This window comes from Mobula hypostoma, chromosome 9, assembly GCF_963921235.1.
Source record: "Mobula hypostoma chromosome 9, sMobHyp1.1, whole genome shotgun sequence".
In the NCBI taxonomy this organism is placed as follows: Eukaryota; Metazoa; Chordata; class Chondrichthyes; order Myliobatiformes; family Myliobatidae; genus Mobula; species Mobula hypostoma.
Genome location: NC_086105.1, coordinates 85964165 through 85979462, shown reverse-complemented (window position 1 = coordinate 85979462; position 15298 = coordinate 85964165). Strand labels below are relative to the sequence as shown.

The following is a 15298-nucleotide window of genomic DNA, read 5'->3' as shown; positions in this document are numbered from 1 at the left end:
TCTTTCAATTTCTTAACTCTACCCACAATTCTACATCTTCCAATCCTATGTCACCACTTTCTAAAGATTTGATTTCTGTTTTTACTTTATTTTATTATTTATTATGTGGGGCATGTATTACTATTTATTATAAGGACATGTACAGTAGTTTTATTTGCTCACACTAGTAATAAAGGATTAGATTAGATTATGAGGACACGCAGTCCTCTTTTATTGTCATTTAGTAATGCATGCATTAAGAAATGATACAATATTCCTCCGGTGTGATATCACAAAACACAGGACAGATCAAAACTGAAAAGCTAACAAAACCACATAATTACAACATATAGTTACAACAGTGCAACAATACCATAACTTGATGAAGAACCGTCCACGGCACAGTAAAAAAGTTCAAAGTTTCTCGGAAGTCCCACATCTCACGCAGACGGGAGAAGGAAGAAAACTCTCCCTGCCATGCCCGACCACAGTCTGAGTCGTCTGAAAACTTCGAGCTCTGATTAGCCCTCCGATACCGAGTACTGAGCACCATCTCTATCCGAATATCAATACTGAAAGTTGAAGCTCACAATGATCTTTTTCCAAGGTACCAGCTTGCTGTTTACTTCAAAACTGCAAAGAAACCATTTTCTTAACATGCACTTTTATTTAAATATTATCTGAAATACCTAAATGGACAAGTGGAATCATATTTACCCCACAGATCTATTAGACCACATTGTCAAAACTTTTGTTCTCACTGGAACTATAAAGGTGTATGTTCTGAAGCTGATATAAATGCCCCTGAAAATGTACTCTACTGTGGAATAGTTTATTCTCCACAACCTAACTCTTTAGTTTTGTAATGGATCAGGCAGCCTGAATTACTTTCCACAGAGTTTACAGCGTAAGATACACTCTTGAAGATAAGTCACTGTTGCAATTATTGTTAGTTTATGCACAGCAAGCTCCCATGAACAACCATGTGATATACACCACATACCACTTGAGAAATCTGTGAGATGTGAATGAGAGGACTCTCAAGTTAAGCCCACTCCTCATATCAGAATATAAGGAATAGATTAGTTTATGTGCATCTGGCCTCAACTTAACATCTTGTCCAGCTTGCATGGCACTTTAGAAATCCACAGGAATGCCTACCTGGATTTTTGTGCTCAATCCTCTGGAAAGAGAGTTGAACAAACTACCGTCTATCTTGGCAGCAAAAGCACTGTCATCTGAACCTCAGCGATTTGTGTACTTAGGCATCAGTACCTACCTCTACAACAGGAATTCTGCAGATGCTGGAAATTCAAGCAACACACATCAAAGTCGCTGGTGAACGCAGCAGGCCAGGCAACATCTCTTTCCTTCAGTTAGTCCTGATGAAGGGTCTCAGCCTGAAACGTCAACTGTACCTCTTCCTAAAGATGCTGCGTGGCCAGCTGCGTTCACCAGCAACTTTGATATGTGTACCTACCTCTGGTTGAGGACCCATTTAAATATATGCACATATGTCTGTGCTTTTATTTCTATCTGTGTGGTGTGACTATATATATATTTATTTTTTTTCCCTTTCTCTTCCCCCTGATGTATTTCTCAAGAGTCAGACCCTGTGGACAATCAATCATATGCTTCATCATTGACTTCGCTGCAATGGGTGACTGAAATCCTGCCATGCAGTATTAAGTTCCAAGGAAGAACCTTCATCCAGCAACTGGAGCACCTCCTGACACAGCAGGAACGCTACAGTATCTGCAAGGCTCTCGAATGCTTCTTCCAGCACAGGTAGGTGCCGTCTGGATGTGTGCACTCATTTACAACAGGGCTTAATCTGATTAAGGCTCAGTGCTAGCCCATGAGATCAATAGCTCAGCACTTGAAGGGGAAGAACAAAGGAAAACTCTCTCTTTGTAGTGGCAGAGGCTCATCTGTTCTGAGGTATATACACAATCCACTTCCATACAGTGGATCCTATGCATAAACTGCCTGGCAAGCCTTGGACCCCTGTAGAGATCTGTTCCCACATTTTGTTATATTTCCACATTATAATATTACCAAGATGTCAAAAATAAGTGGCAGAGCATAGCATGGGTATACTCTGAGCAGGGTTTATTGTCAGCCAAACTTGTTTCTCCCCCCTCCTTTTCCCCCCTCCTCTTCCCCCCTCCTCTTCCCCCCTCCTCTTCCCCCCTCCTCTTCCCCCCTCCTCTCCTTCCCCGCATCTTTGTCTCCAACTTTAACTTCTTTCCTTCTCTTATTTGACAGTCGGTTGAACCTTGTCATGCAACTCTGTAAGGTGGACACTTTTTGCAGTGAACTGACAGTGGTCATCAATGGCTAGAAAATTCTCTTCCCCGATCTCTCCTCTGCTCTCTCCACCCCCTCCCCCCCTCTCCCCCTCCTCTCCCTCTTCCCCCTCCTCTTCCCCCCTCCTCTCCCTCTTCCCCCCTCCTCTCCCTCTTCCCCCCTCTTTTCCCTCCCCTCCTCCCCCTCCCCTTCCCCTCTTCCCCCCTCCTTTCCCTCTCTCCCCCTCCTTTCCCTCTCTCCCCCTCCTTTCCCTCTCCCCCCTTTCCCTCTCCCCCTTCTTTCCCTCTCCCCCCTCCTCTCTTTCTCCCCCTTTCCTCACCTCTCCCTCCCTCTCCCCTTCCCCTCTCACCCCCTCTCCCCCTCTTCTCCCCTCTCCCCCTCCTCTCCCCACCCCCTCTGATTTGACAGTGGGCTGAACCTTGACCTGCGACTCTGTAAGGTGGACACTTAGCTATTGCCTACTGCTCCTGCTGCTGCTGATATATGTCAGATATATCTCAGATATATGTCTGTGGTTCGGAAAGGAAATCAATAGTGATAGGTAATAGTTAGAGGAGCAGACAGGAGATTCTGTGGATGTGAAAGAGATGGGTCTGGGAAACCTTGAGTTGGGTCCACAGCATTAAAAAGGAAGAGAGTGAACAGCCAGAAGTTATGGTACATGTTGGTACCAATGACATAGGTCATTGAGGTACTGTAGGGATTTAGGTAGAAAGCTGGTAGTAATCTCTGGATTGCCTGTATCATGTGCTATTGATGGTAAGGGTAGGATGATTTGGCAGAAGAGTGCGTGGCTGAGGAATTGTTGCAGAATCAGAATCAGGTTCAGTATCACTGGCATGTGTTGTGAAATTTGTTGTCTTTGTGGCAGCAATGCAATGTAATACACAATAATAGCGAATAAATATAAGTGTATATCTATCTATCCATATACACATAATAGTTAAATTAAATAAGTTGTGCAAAAGAAAAATAAAAAGGGAGTGAGGCAGTGTTCATGAGTTTAATGTTCATTCAGAATCGGATGGCAGAGTGGAAGAAGCTGTTCCTAAATCACTGAGTGTGTGCCTTCAGGCTCCTGTACCTCCTCCCTGATGGCAGCAATGAAAGCAAGGCATGCTCTGGGTAATAGGGGTCCTTAATGATCGATGCCATCTTTTTGAGGCATGCTCCTTGAAGATGTCCTGGATACTATGGGACTAGTGCCCATGATGGAGCTAACTAAGTTTACAACTTTCTGCAGCTTATTTCGATCCTGTGCAGTAGCTGCTTCCCCGCCCCCCCCCCCAATACCAATGATATGCAGCCAGTTAGAATGCTCTCCACAGTACATCTGTAAAAATTTGTGAGTGTCTTTGGTGACATATCAAATCTCCTCAAACTCTTAATGGAATGTAGCTGCTGTCATGCCTTTTTTGTAGCTGCATCAGTAGGTTGGGCCCAAGATAGATTGTTGGAGGTATTGACACCCAGGAACTTGAAATTGCTCACTCTTTCCACTTCTGATCCCTCTATGAGGATTGATGTGTGTTCCCTCGTCTTACCCTTTTTGAAGTCTACAATCAGTTCTTGGTCTGAGTGCAAGGTTGTTGCTGTGATAGCACTCGACTAGTTGATATGTCTCACACCTGTTAGCCCTCACATCACCATCTGCCATATTGCCAACAATAGTGGTATCATCAGCAGATTTATAGATGGCATTGAGCTGTGTCTAGCTACACAGTCATGGGTGTAGAGAGAGTAGAGCAGTGGGCTAAGCACACATCCCTGAGGTGTGTCAGTGTTGATTACAAGTGAGGTGGAGATGTTATTTCCAATCCACACAGAATGTGGTCTTCCAGTTAGGAAAATGGGTTTCAGATTTGTGGATCATTGGGATCTCTTTTGGGGAAGGTAAGACCAGTACAAAAAAGGACATTACACCTGAACCCAAGGAATCCAACATCCATGTTGTCTGGTTTGCTAGAGCAGGTGGATAGGGTTTTTACTAATTTGGTAATGGGGTGAAAGTGAAAGAGGATGGTGCAGATGGAATACAATAGAGACAGTGTGTATTAGGACTGTGAGGAAGGATAAGCAGATGTTAGTTTTGGTGTGATGAATCAGATTTGATTTGGGAGCTTAAGGTAAAAGAATCCTTAAGAAGCACTGATCATAATATGATAGAATTTACCCTATGGTTTGAGAGGAAGATGTAATAACAGTTTATTGTTTACAGTGGAGTAAGGGGAATGACGGAGGCATGAGAGAGGAACTGATTAGAGAGGGCACTAGCAGGGATGATGGCAGAGCAGCAATGGCTGGAGTTTCTGGAAGCATTTTGGAAGACACAGGATAGATACATTCCAAAGAAGAAGAAGCATTCTAAAGGGAGGATGAAGCAACCATGGATGACAAGGGAAGTCAAAGGCAGCATAAAAACAAAAGAGAGGGCATATAATTATTTATAATTTTATAACTAAAATTAGTGGGAAGTTAGAGGATTGGGAAGCTTTTAAAAACCAACAGAAGGTAACAAAAAAAAAACAAAATGGAGAGAAAAGATGAAATATGTAAGTGACCTAGCTAATAATATAAGAGATTTTTCATATATATAAAGAATACAAGAGAGGTGAGTGTGGATGTCAGATCGCTGGAAAATGACACTGGAGATGTAGTAATGGGGGAGAAAGAAACGGCGGGTGAACCTAATAAGTATTTGTGTTAGTTTTCACTATGGATGACCCTATCAGTGTGCCAGAAATTTGAGAGTGTCAAGGAGTAGAAGTCAGTATAGTTGCTATTACTAAGGAGAAGGTGCTTGGGAAGCTGAAAGAACTGAAGGTAGGTAAGCCACCAGGAACAGATGGAATACACCCCAGGGTTCTAAAAGAGGTAGCTGAAGAGACTGTGGAGGCATCAGCGATCATCTTTTAAGAATCACAAGATTCTGGAATGGTTCCGAAGGATTGAAAAATTGCAAATGTCACTCCACTTTTAAGGAGGGAGGGAGGCACAAAAAAGGAAGTTATAGGTCAGTTAGCCTGACTTCAGTGGTTGGTACGATGTTGCAGTCCATTATTAAGGATGAGATTTTGGCATACTTGGAGGAACATGATAAAATAGACCAAAGTCAAAATGGTTTCCTTAAGGGGATATCTTGCCTGACAAATTTGTTGGAATTCTTTGAGAAATAATAGGCAGGATGGACCAAGGAGAGTCAGTGGAAGTTGCTTACCTGGATTTTCAGAAGTCCTTTTGCAAGGTGTCCCACATGAAGCTGCTAAACAAGTTAAGAGCCTGTGGTATTGCAGGAAAGAAACTAGCATGGATAGAAGATTTGCTGACTGGCAGGAGGCAAAAAATGGGAATAAATGGGGCATTTTCTGGTTGGCTATCAGTGACTAGTGTTGTTGTTGGTGCTGGGACTGCTTTGTTTTATGTTATATGTCAATGGTTTGGAAGACATGATGGCTTTGTGGCCAAGTTTGCAGAAAATACAAAGATACGTAGGTGAAAGGGCAGGTAGCATTGAGTAAGCAGACAATCTGCAGAAGGACTTAGACAAATTAGGAAATTGGGCAGAGAAATAGTAGATAGAATACAATGTAGGGAGGTATATACTTGTGCACTTTGTTAGAAGGATTAAAGGTGGAGACTATTTTCTAAATGGAGAGTAGATTCTGAAATCAGCGGATTCAAAAATGATTAGAAAGGGCATTAAAGGTTACAGGGAGAAGACAAGAGAATGGGGTGAGAGGGATCAACCATGATGGAATTGCGGAGTAGACGCCATTGGCAAAATGGCCTAAATCTGCTCCTATTTCTTAGAGTCTTTCTGGCCCAGGACTCTTGCTGGATAGAGGTGAAGGAAGAGGATGGAAATATTGAGGGGATCTTGAATTGTGGGTCTCAGCAACTGCAGCATGATTAACAGTGGTAAACTACTGAGAATTGTGTTGATCGAGAAGCAAAAATTGGAGGAGTACAGAAATAAACGATTGTCGGGCTGCAGGTTGTTACTGAGATAGAGAGGGAGAAGGTCACAGAGACATTTTTAAAGAAGCATGAGCTTGTAAAAACAAAATGGTGCTTAATTGTATTGATATGATTGATTAGTGCATGTAGAAATGACCAAAAGACGTCACATTCACCTTCTTCACCACCAACTCAACCTGCAAATTAACCTTTAGGGAATCCTACACTGGGACTCTCAGATTTTTGAATTTTCTTTCCATTTAGAAAATAGTCTGTGCTTTTATTTCTTCTACCAAAGTGCATGACCATTTATTTTCAGATATTGTATTCCATCTGCCACTTCTTTGCCCATTCTCCTAATCTGTTTAAGTCCTTCTGTAGCCTCTCTGCTTCTTCAAAACTACCTGCCTCTCAACCTATCTTTGTATAGTCTGTAAACTTTGTCACAAAGCCATCAATTCCATCATCCGAATCATTGACATAAAACATAAAAAGAACCGGTTCCAACATAGAGCCTGTGAAACACCACAAGTCACTGGCAGCTCCTCTTATTCCCATTCTTTGCTTCCTGCCAATTAGCCAATTCTTTTATCCATGCTAGTATATTTCCTGTAATACCATAGAAACGTAGAAACATAGAAAACCTACAGCACAATACAGGCCCTTCAGCCCACAGAGTTGTGTGGAACACGTCTCTACCTTAGAAATTACTAGGCTTACCTATAGCCCTCTATTTTACTAAGCTCCATGTACCTATCTAAAAGTCGCTTAAAAGACCATATCGTATCCGCCTCCACCACCGTTGCTGACAGCCCATTCCACGCACTCACCACTCTCTGCATAAAAAACTTACCCCTGACATCTCCTCTGTACCTACTCTCCAGCAACTTAAACCTGTAGCCTCGTGTGGCAACCATTTCAGCCCTGAGAAAAAGCCTCTGACTATCCACACGATCAATGCCTCTCATCATCTTATACACCTCTATCAGGTCACTTCTCATCCTCTGTCGCTCCGAGGAGAAAAGGCTGAATTCACTCAACCTATTCTCATAAGGTATGCTCCCCAGTCCAGGCAACATCCTTGTAAATCTCCTTTGCACCCTTTCTATGGCTTCCACATCCTTCCTGTCATGAGGCGACCAGAACTGAGCACAGTACTCCAAGTGTGGTCTGACCAGGGTCCTATATAGCTGCAACATTACCTCTCGGCTCCTAAATTCAATTCCACAATTGATGAAGGCCAATACACCGTACGCCTTCTTAACCACAGAGTGAACACCTGCGCAGCTGCTTTGAGTGTCCCCAAGATCCCTCTGATCCTCCACACTGCCAAGAGTCTTATGATTAATACTATGTCCTGCCATCATATTTGACCTACCAAAATGAACCACTTCACACTTATCGGGGTTGAACTCCATCTGCCACTTCTCAGCCCAGTTTTGCATCCTATCAATGTTCCACTAACTTCTGACAGTCCTCCACACTATCTACAACACCTCCAACCTTTGTGTCATCAGCACACTTACTAACCCATCCCTCCACTTCCTCATCCTGGTCATTTATAAAAATCACAAAGAGTAAGGGTCCCAGAACAGATCCCTGAGGCACCCCACTGGTGACTGACCTCCATGCAGAATATGACGCACCACTCTTTGCCTTCTGTGGGCAAGCCAGTTCTGGATCCACAAAAGAATGTCCCCTTGGATCCCATGCCTCCTTACTTTCTCAATAAGCCTTGCATAGGGTACCTTATCAAATGCCTTGCTGAAATCCATATACACTACATCTACTGCTCTTCCTTCATCAATGTGTTTAGTCACATCCTTAAAAAATTCAATCAGGCTTGTAAGGCATGACCTGCCCTTGACAAAGCCATGCTGACTACTCCTAATCATATTATACCTCTCCAAATGTTCATAAGTCCTGCCTCTCAGGATCTTCTCCGTCAACTTACCAACCTCTGAGGTAAGACTCACTGGTCTATAATTTTCTGGGCTATCTCTACTCCCTTTCTTGAATAAAGGAACAACATCCGCAACCCTCCAATCCTCTGGAACCTCTCCCGTCCCCATTGATGATTCAAAGATCATCGCCAGAGGCTCAGCAATCTCCTCCCTCGCCTTCCACAGTAGCCTGGGCTACATCTCATTCGGTCCCGGTGACTTGTCCAACTTGATGCTTTCCAAAAGCTCCAGCACATCCTCTTTCTTAATATCTACATGCTCAAGCTTTTCAGTCTGCTGCAAGTCATCACTAAGATCCTTTTCCGTAATGAATACTGAAGTAAAGTATTCATTAAGTACCTCTGCTATTTCCTCCCGTTCCATACACACTTTCCCATTGTCACACTTGATAGGTCCTATCCTTTCATGTCTTATGCTCTTGCTCTTCACATACTTGTAGAATGCCTTGGGGTTTTCCTTAATCCTGTCCGCCAAGGCCTTCTCATGGCCCCTTCTGATTCTCCTAATTTCCTTCTTAAACTTCTTCCTATTAGCGTTATAATCTTCTAGATCTCTAACATTACCTAGCTCTCTGAAACTTTCGTAAGCTTTTCTTTTCTTCTTGACTAGATTTACTACAGCCTTTGTACACCACGGTTCTTGTACCTTACCATAACTTCCCTATAACCTATGCAGAACTCCACACAAATATCCCCTGAATATTTGCCACATTTCTTCCGTACTTTTCCCTGAGAACATCTGTTTCCAATTTAAGCTTCCAATTTCCTGCCTGAAAGCCTCATAATTCCCCTTACTCCAATTAAACACTTTTCTAACTGGTCTGTTCTTATCTCTCTCCAAGGCTATTGTAAAGGAGATAGAATTATGATCCCTATCTCCAAAATGCTCTCCCACTGAGGGATCTGACACCTGACCAGGTTCATTTCCCAATACCAAATCAAGTACGGCCTCTACTCTTATAGGCTTATCTACATATTGTGTCAAGAAGCCTTCTTGAACACACCTTACAAACTCCATTCCATACCATGGGCTCTTCACTTGTTAAGCAGCCTTCTGTATGACACCTTGTCAAAGGCCTTCTGAAAATCCAAATGCACAACATTCACTAATTCCCCTTTGTCTATCAAACAATTCCAACAGATTTGTCAGCCAAGATTTTCCATTAAACCATGATGACTATGGCCTATTTTATCATATGCCTTCAAATACCCCAAAACCACATCCTTAACAATTGACTCCAGTATCTTCCCTCCCATTGTGGTCAGACTAACTGGCCCTATTGTCTCCTTTCATGAAGAGTGGAGCGGCATTTGCAAATTTCCATTCTTCTGGGACCATTCCAGAATCAATTGATTCTTGAAAGATTGTTACTACTGCCTCCACAGTCTCTTCAGCCACCTCTTTCATAACCCTGGGGTGTAGACCATCTGTTCCATGTGACTTATCTACCTTCAGATCTTCCTGTTTCCCAAGAATCTTCTCCCTAGTAATGGCAACTTCACACACTTCTGCCTCCTGACAGTCCTGAACTTCGGGCATACTGCTAGTGCCTTCCACAGTGAAGACCAATGCAAAATACTCATTCATTTCGTCTGTTATTTCCTTGTCCCCCTTTACTGCCTTTCCAGCATCATGTTCCAGTGGTCCAATATCTACTCTCACCTTCCTTTTACACTTTATATCTGAAGAAATTTTTGGTGTCCTCTTTAATATTATTGGTTACCTTGCCTTCATATTCCATCTTTTGCTTCTTTGACTTTTTAGTTGCCTTCCATTAGTCTTAAAAGCTTCCCAATCTTCTAACTTCTCATTAATTGTTGTTCTATTATATGTCCTCCCTTTGGCTTTTATGTTGGCTTTGACTTCCATTGTTAGCCATGGTTGTGTCATCTTGTCTTTAGAATAATTCTTGCTCTTTAGGATGTATTTATCCTATGCCTTCTGAATTGCTTCGAGAAATTCCAGCCATTGCTGCTGTCGTCATCCCTGCCAGTGTTCTTTTCCAAACAATTCTGGCTAATTCCTCTCTCATGCTTCTGTAATTCCCTTTATTCCACTGTAATATTGATACATCTGATTTAGCTTCACCTTCTCAACTTGCAGGGTGAATTCTATTATGATCAGTGGTCAGTAAGGTTTCTTTTACCTTTTCAATCAATTCCAGTTCATTGCACAACATCCAGTCCAGAATAACTGATCCCCTAGTAGGCTCAAATGCGAGCTGCTCTAAAAAGCCATCTCATAAGCATTCTAGAAATCCCCCCTCTTGGGATCTAGCACCAACCTGATTTTCTCAGTCCACCTGCATATTGAAATCTCCATGATTATTGTAACATCACCCTTATGATAGGCATTTTCTATTTCCCATTGCAATTTGTAGCCCACATCTTTACTACTGTTTGGGTATATAACTCCCTTCAGGGTCTTTTTATCCTTGCAGTTCTTTAGCTCTACCCTCAATGATTCAATACCTGATCCTGTCACTTCTTTCTAATGATTTGATTTCATATTTTTACCAGATCTCTGTTCTCTTCTGAGCCACAGCACCAGACTCAATTGCTGCAGCTCCCCCACCAGTAGGTCAAATCGCTCAACAGTACCCAAAGTGGTATACTTATTATTGAAGGGAACAGTCACAGGGGTACTTTACACTGGCTGCCCATTTCCTTTCCTTCTTTTGACAGTCACCTGCCTCCTGCAACCTAGGGGTTATCATTTCCTCAGTTTCCCGTATGGTCATCGAGCCACAGCTCCAGTTCTTTACCATGCTCCCTGAGGAGCTGCAACTTGGTGCAATTGGTGAAACTTATCAAATATCTACTGTACCTTGCCCAAGCTTGATCTTGCCAAAATCTCCCCACTCTTAACACTGGTCTACATAACAACGGCCACCCCACTCCCACTGCTTATTTTTATTCACTCATTCTATTGAATCCCGCTTACTGACAGGGCTCAGTCAAATCCCAAAACCTGCCACAAAGCACTGCCTTTTCAATCTTCAGTGCACAGCTAAGTGAAAACTCAGCTGTCTTCTCTTGCTCCCACTAATGACAGTCAATTTGTTTGTCATTGTTTATAATTTTCTGGCTATTTGAATGCATCCTTTTGTCACAGTCCGGATCGGGGTCCCTTTAAATTTAGCTTGTTTATGTTATGATCCGGACCGTTGATTCCCTGTTTTCCCGTGTCTCTCGAGTTTGGTGATTAGAGGCAATTAACATTCGGCTGAACCGGTAGTTTATAGTCTCCGGCTTTCAGCCGTTCGGTGCGGGAGCGTTTGCAAAGTCACCAAGGTACGGCATGCCAATGTCATCTGGCTGGAGCAAGCCTAGTCTCCGCCCAAAGCAAGTGCCGGTAATTCGCCTTTCCTCACCAGAGCAACCTGGTCAAGTTACCTTGCCAAAGCGAGCCTGCAAAGTTTCCTCACCAAGGTGGGTCCGTCACTTAACCCGCCGGAGGGAATCAAGAACCGCTGTCTACTGTTCCCGGGCCGAGTCGAGAGCTCGCCACTACCCGGAGGCTCCAAGTCAAGTCCTGGCTCCGGGGGCATTCAAGTACCAAGTCAAGTTGTGGCCCTGGCAGCATTCAGGTACCCAGTCAAGTCCTGGCCCTGCTGGCATTCAAGTACCAAGTCAAGTTGTGGCCCTGGCGGCATTCAGGTACCAAGTCAGGTCCTGGCCCTGGCGGCTTCCCAGTTCTGAGTCAAGTCCTGGCCCTGGCAGTCTGTGATTCCTGTCCTACTCCCCTGTCTGAATCCCTTCTCTGCCCCTCTCGCCTCTAGCCCTCATGCAGCCCCCGCCTGCACTTCAGTCTAGTTCCATCACCGGAGCTAGATAGGTACTGTCTGGTGTTCATTCATGTTGGTCTTGTCTTGTCTTGTCTTGTCCTCGCCTCCATGGGGTAGGTCAGGCCGTCTTGCCGTTGCCCCGTGGGGAGTCATGTCTTGTCGTGTCTTGTCCTCGCCTCCATGGGGTAGGTCAGGCCATCTTGCCGTTGCCCTGCGGGCAGTCATGTTCTGTCTTGTCTTGTCCTCGCCTCCGTGGGGTAAGTCAGGCCGTCTTGCCGTTGCCCCGCGGAGGGTCATGAGTTCAGGCCCTATGTCCTGTACCCAAGGAGGGGTCCCGACTCTGTGTTCTGTGTATGTGTCCATGGTTCCATGTACCTGCCCCCTGAGACCGAGGCTCTGTGTTCCCATATTCCTCCTCTCCCTAGCCCATGTCATGTCCATGCTTGGTTCTGGGGTCCAAGCCCAAGGCAAGACCCCAGAACCAAGCAAGACTGGGTCCTTGCCCAGTCTCGGGCTCGGAGTCCATACCCTAGCCTCTTCATGTCTCCTTTAGTTCTGGGAGCCGATTCCGAGTCCAAGCCCAGACCCTAGTCCCAGCCTAGTCGTAGTCCTGAGTCCTTGTCCAGTTCGCTATTTCCTGCTCCTGCCTTGCTCTCCTGGTATCGAACAATAAACTAAATCTAAGTAACCTCACAAGATGTGTCTTGCATTTGGGTCCACCCTTGCTCCCTGTGCCCCCGCCATTGTGACACCTTTAAGAAGACTTACTCTGCATGCAGTTATTGAAATCTGTGCAGATATTTAGTAAACATTTGAATACTGTACGATCTTGTGCCATCTTATCAAATATGCACAGATTCTTCACAAGATATGATAAGCTTTATTGACCATATATACATCAAAACATAAAGTGAAATGCGTTATTTGCGTCAAATCAAATCTGTTAGGATTTTGCTGGGCTCATGGCAAGCGTTGCCATGCTTTCAGAGCCAATATAGCATGCCCATAATTCACTAACCCTAACCGAATGTTCAGGGAGTGTGGGAGGAAACCCATGCGATCATGGGGTGAATGTACAAACTTCTTACAGATAGTGGGTGAATTGAACCCCGATCTTACAGCTGGCCCTATAATAACGTTACTCTAACTGCTATGCTATCGTCCTACCCAATATACTTGAGCATATTAGCATAGTTACCTCAAGTAAGCAGTGTATACAGAATTAATGATTTGGAAAAATAGTCTTGCACTGTTGGAATATCACTATTTGGAACATTACACAGTGCTTCACAACCGATGCAGTGTGTAAAATGCTGCTGTTGTTATGAGGGAAAGCAAGTATTCATTAATGCTGATGATATTCACACACCACAGGGGAGGACCTGGAAAAATTTGTTATGAATTGCTAAATTAACACTGTGGATTTAAAAAGATGTTCTTGAAAAGAGTGAAACATCTGACATAGAAATAGCTGTATGCTCTAAAGAGTGAACTTCAGAATCATTGTGTGGCCTGCTTCTTCAACCATAAGTAATAAAACAGAAAATGCCAGATACACTTAATCAGGTCAGAGAGTTGCAGAAACAGAGGTAATGTTTCAGTTCTGGATCCTCTTAGCAGGATTAATTTTCAAATTGGAATTGATCTTCAAAGACCTCGAAAGCCCCAAGGCTTTGATTGGCATGAATTACAGTAGCACACTTCGCTTTGTGTTCTACCGTCTGTGAAGACTGGCATTGGGCTGGGTCCAGGTGTCATTGGGGCTGGATTAGTGCGAGCTTGGTTGTTAAATGGAGACTGGCTGGTGCGTTCCTCCATATTTCCAGTATCTGCAGTCTTTCTTGTGTCTCCCAGGGTCTTGTCAAGTCGAGCATTTGAGGAGGAGGCAGGGATGATTGGCAGGACATCTAAGCTGTAAGAAAGAATTGGGGACTCAACTGAGCATTGAGGCCTGGACCAATTCATAGGTCGGTGTTTGGGTTGATTAAGAGATTACAAACAGAGCCAACTGAGCCCAAGCACAGAGGAGTTTATGCTACAGTTTGGGGTTGGGGGTTCAGCAGTTAGGGATAAGGATGAGTGAGGGATTGCTGTAGGTGAGAGATTAGGATTTTTGAGGAATTTGGAAATTGAGGGGTATAGAATAAAGATTGTGTTAATTTGGAGTTGGAAGCTCAGTTGATTGGAGGGTTGAAGGGTGAGAATTGTGTGGGTAAATTGGTAAGTTGGTTCATTATTGTTACATGTACCAAGGGTCAGTGAAAACCTTGGTTTGCATGTCATCCATGTACAGTCAGTACACCTAAACAACCAATCACGTGGCAGGAACTCAATGCATAAAAGCAAGCAGATATGGTCAAGAGCTTCAGACCAAATATCAGAATGGGAAGAAATATGATCTAAGTAACTTTGACTGTGAAATGATTATTGCTGCCAGACAGGATGGTTTGAGTATTGCAGAAACTGTTGAACTCCTGGGATTTTCAGGTAGAACAGTCTCTGCAGTTTACAGAGAATGGTGCGAAATAAAACATGCGGTGAGTGGCAGTTCTGTTGGTGAAAACATCTTGTAGTGACTGTGGTCAGAGGAGAATTTGCAGACTGGTTCAAGATGACAGAAAGGCGACAGTAACTCAAATAACCATGTGTTGCAACAGTGGTAAGGAGATGAACATCTCTGAATGTACAACATGTCAAACCTTGAAGTGGATGGCTTACATCAGCAGAAGACCATGAACATACACTCAGTGGCCATTTTGTTTGTACAGGAAGTATCTAACAAAGTGGCCACTGCATGTAGACCATTTCATCACATCAGTACATCATGGTAGTACAAAGGAAAAGCAATAACAGAGTGCAGAATATAGTATTCCAGAGAAAGGGCAGTGCAGGCAGATAATAAGGTGTAAGGCCATAATGAGTAGCTTTTGAGATCGGGAACTCATGGATATTGGTATTACAAGGGGGGTGTGGAGCTGAAGGAGTGGATGTGTATATTGGGATGGCGATTGAGATCCCAGACTAGAATTCCACAATTGTAGTACTGAAAAATAATGTGGACTGAAGTACTCAGTCATGTCATATTGCAAATGAATTACAATATGACATGACTGAGTACTTCAGTCCACATTATTTTTCAGTACTACAATTGTGGAATTCTAGTCTGGGATCTCAATCGCCATCCCAATATACACATTCACTGTTGCAACACATGGTTATTTTCTTTTAGAAGTCAGATTTCAGTTGTGAGGCACAGACAAAGTGCTACCTATCTAAATTTCCAATCAAATATACATTCATG

The 15298-nt window shown here is 43.6% G+C and overlaps 1 protein-coding gene across 1 annotated transcript in view; it reads left to right on the top strand.

Moving 5' to 3' along the window:
• The window catches only part of LOC134351294 (delphilin-like), a 431912-nt gene that overhangs the window by 326564 nt on the left and 90050 nt on the right, over positions 1–15298 (top strand). The window contains exon 8 of the mRNA XM_063057357.1: positions 1584–1767. Within this exon, the coding sequence (XP_062913427.1) occupies positions 1584–1767 (184 nt within the window). The remainder of the gene's footprint in view (positions 1–1583; positions 1768–15298) is intronic.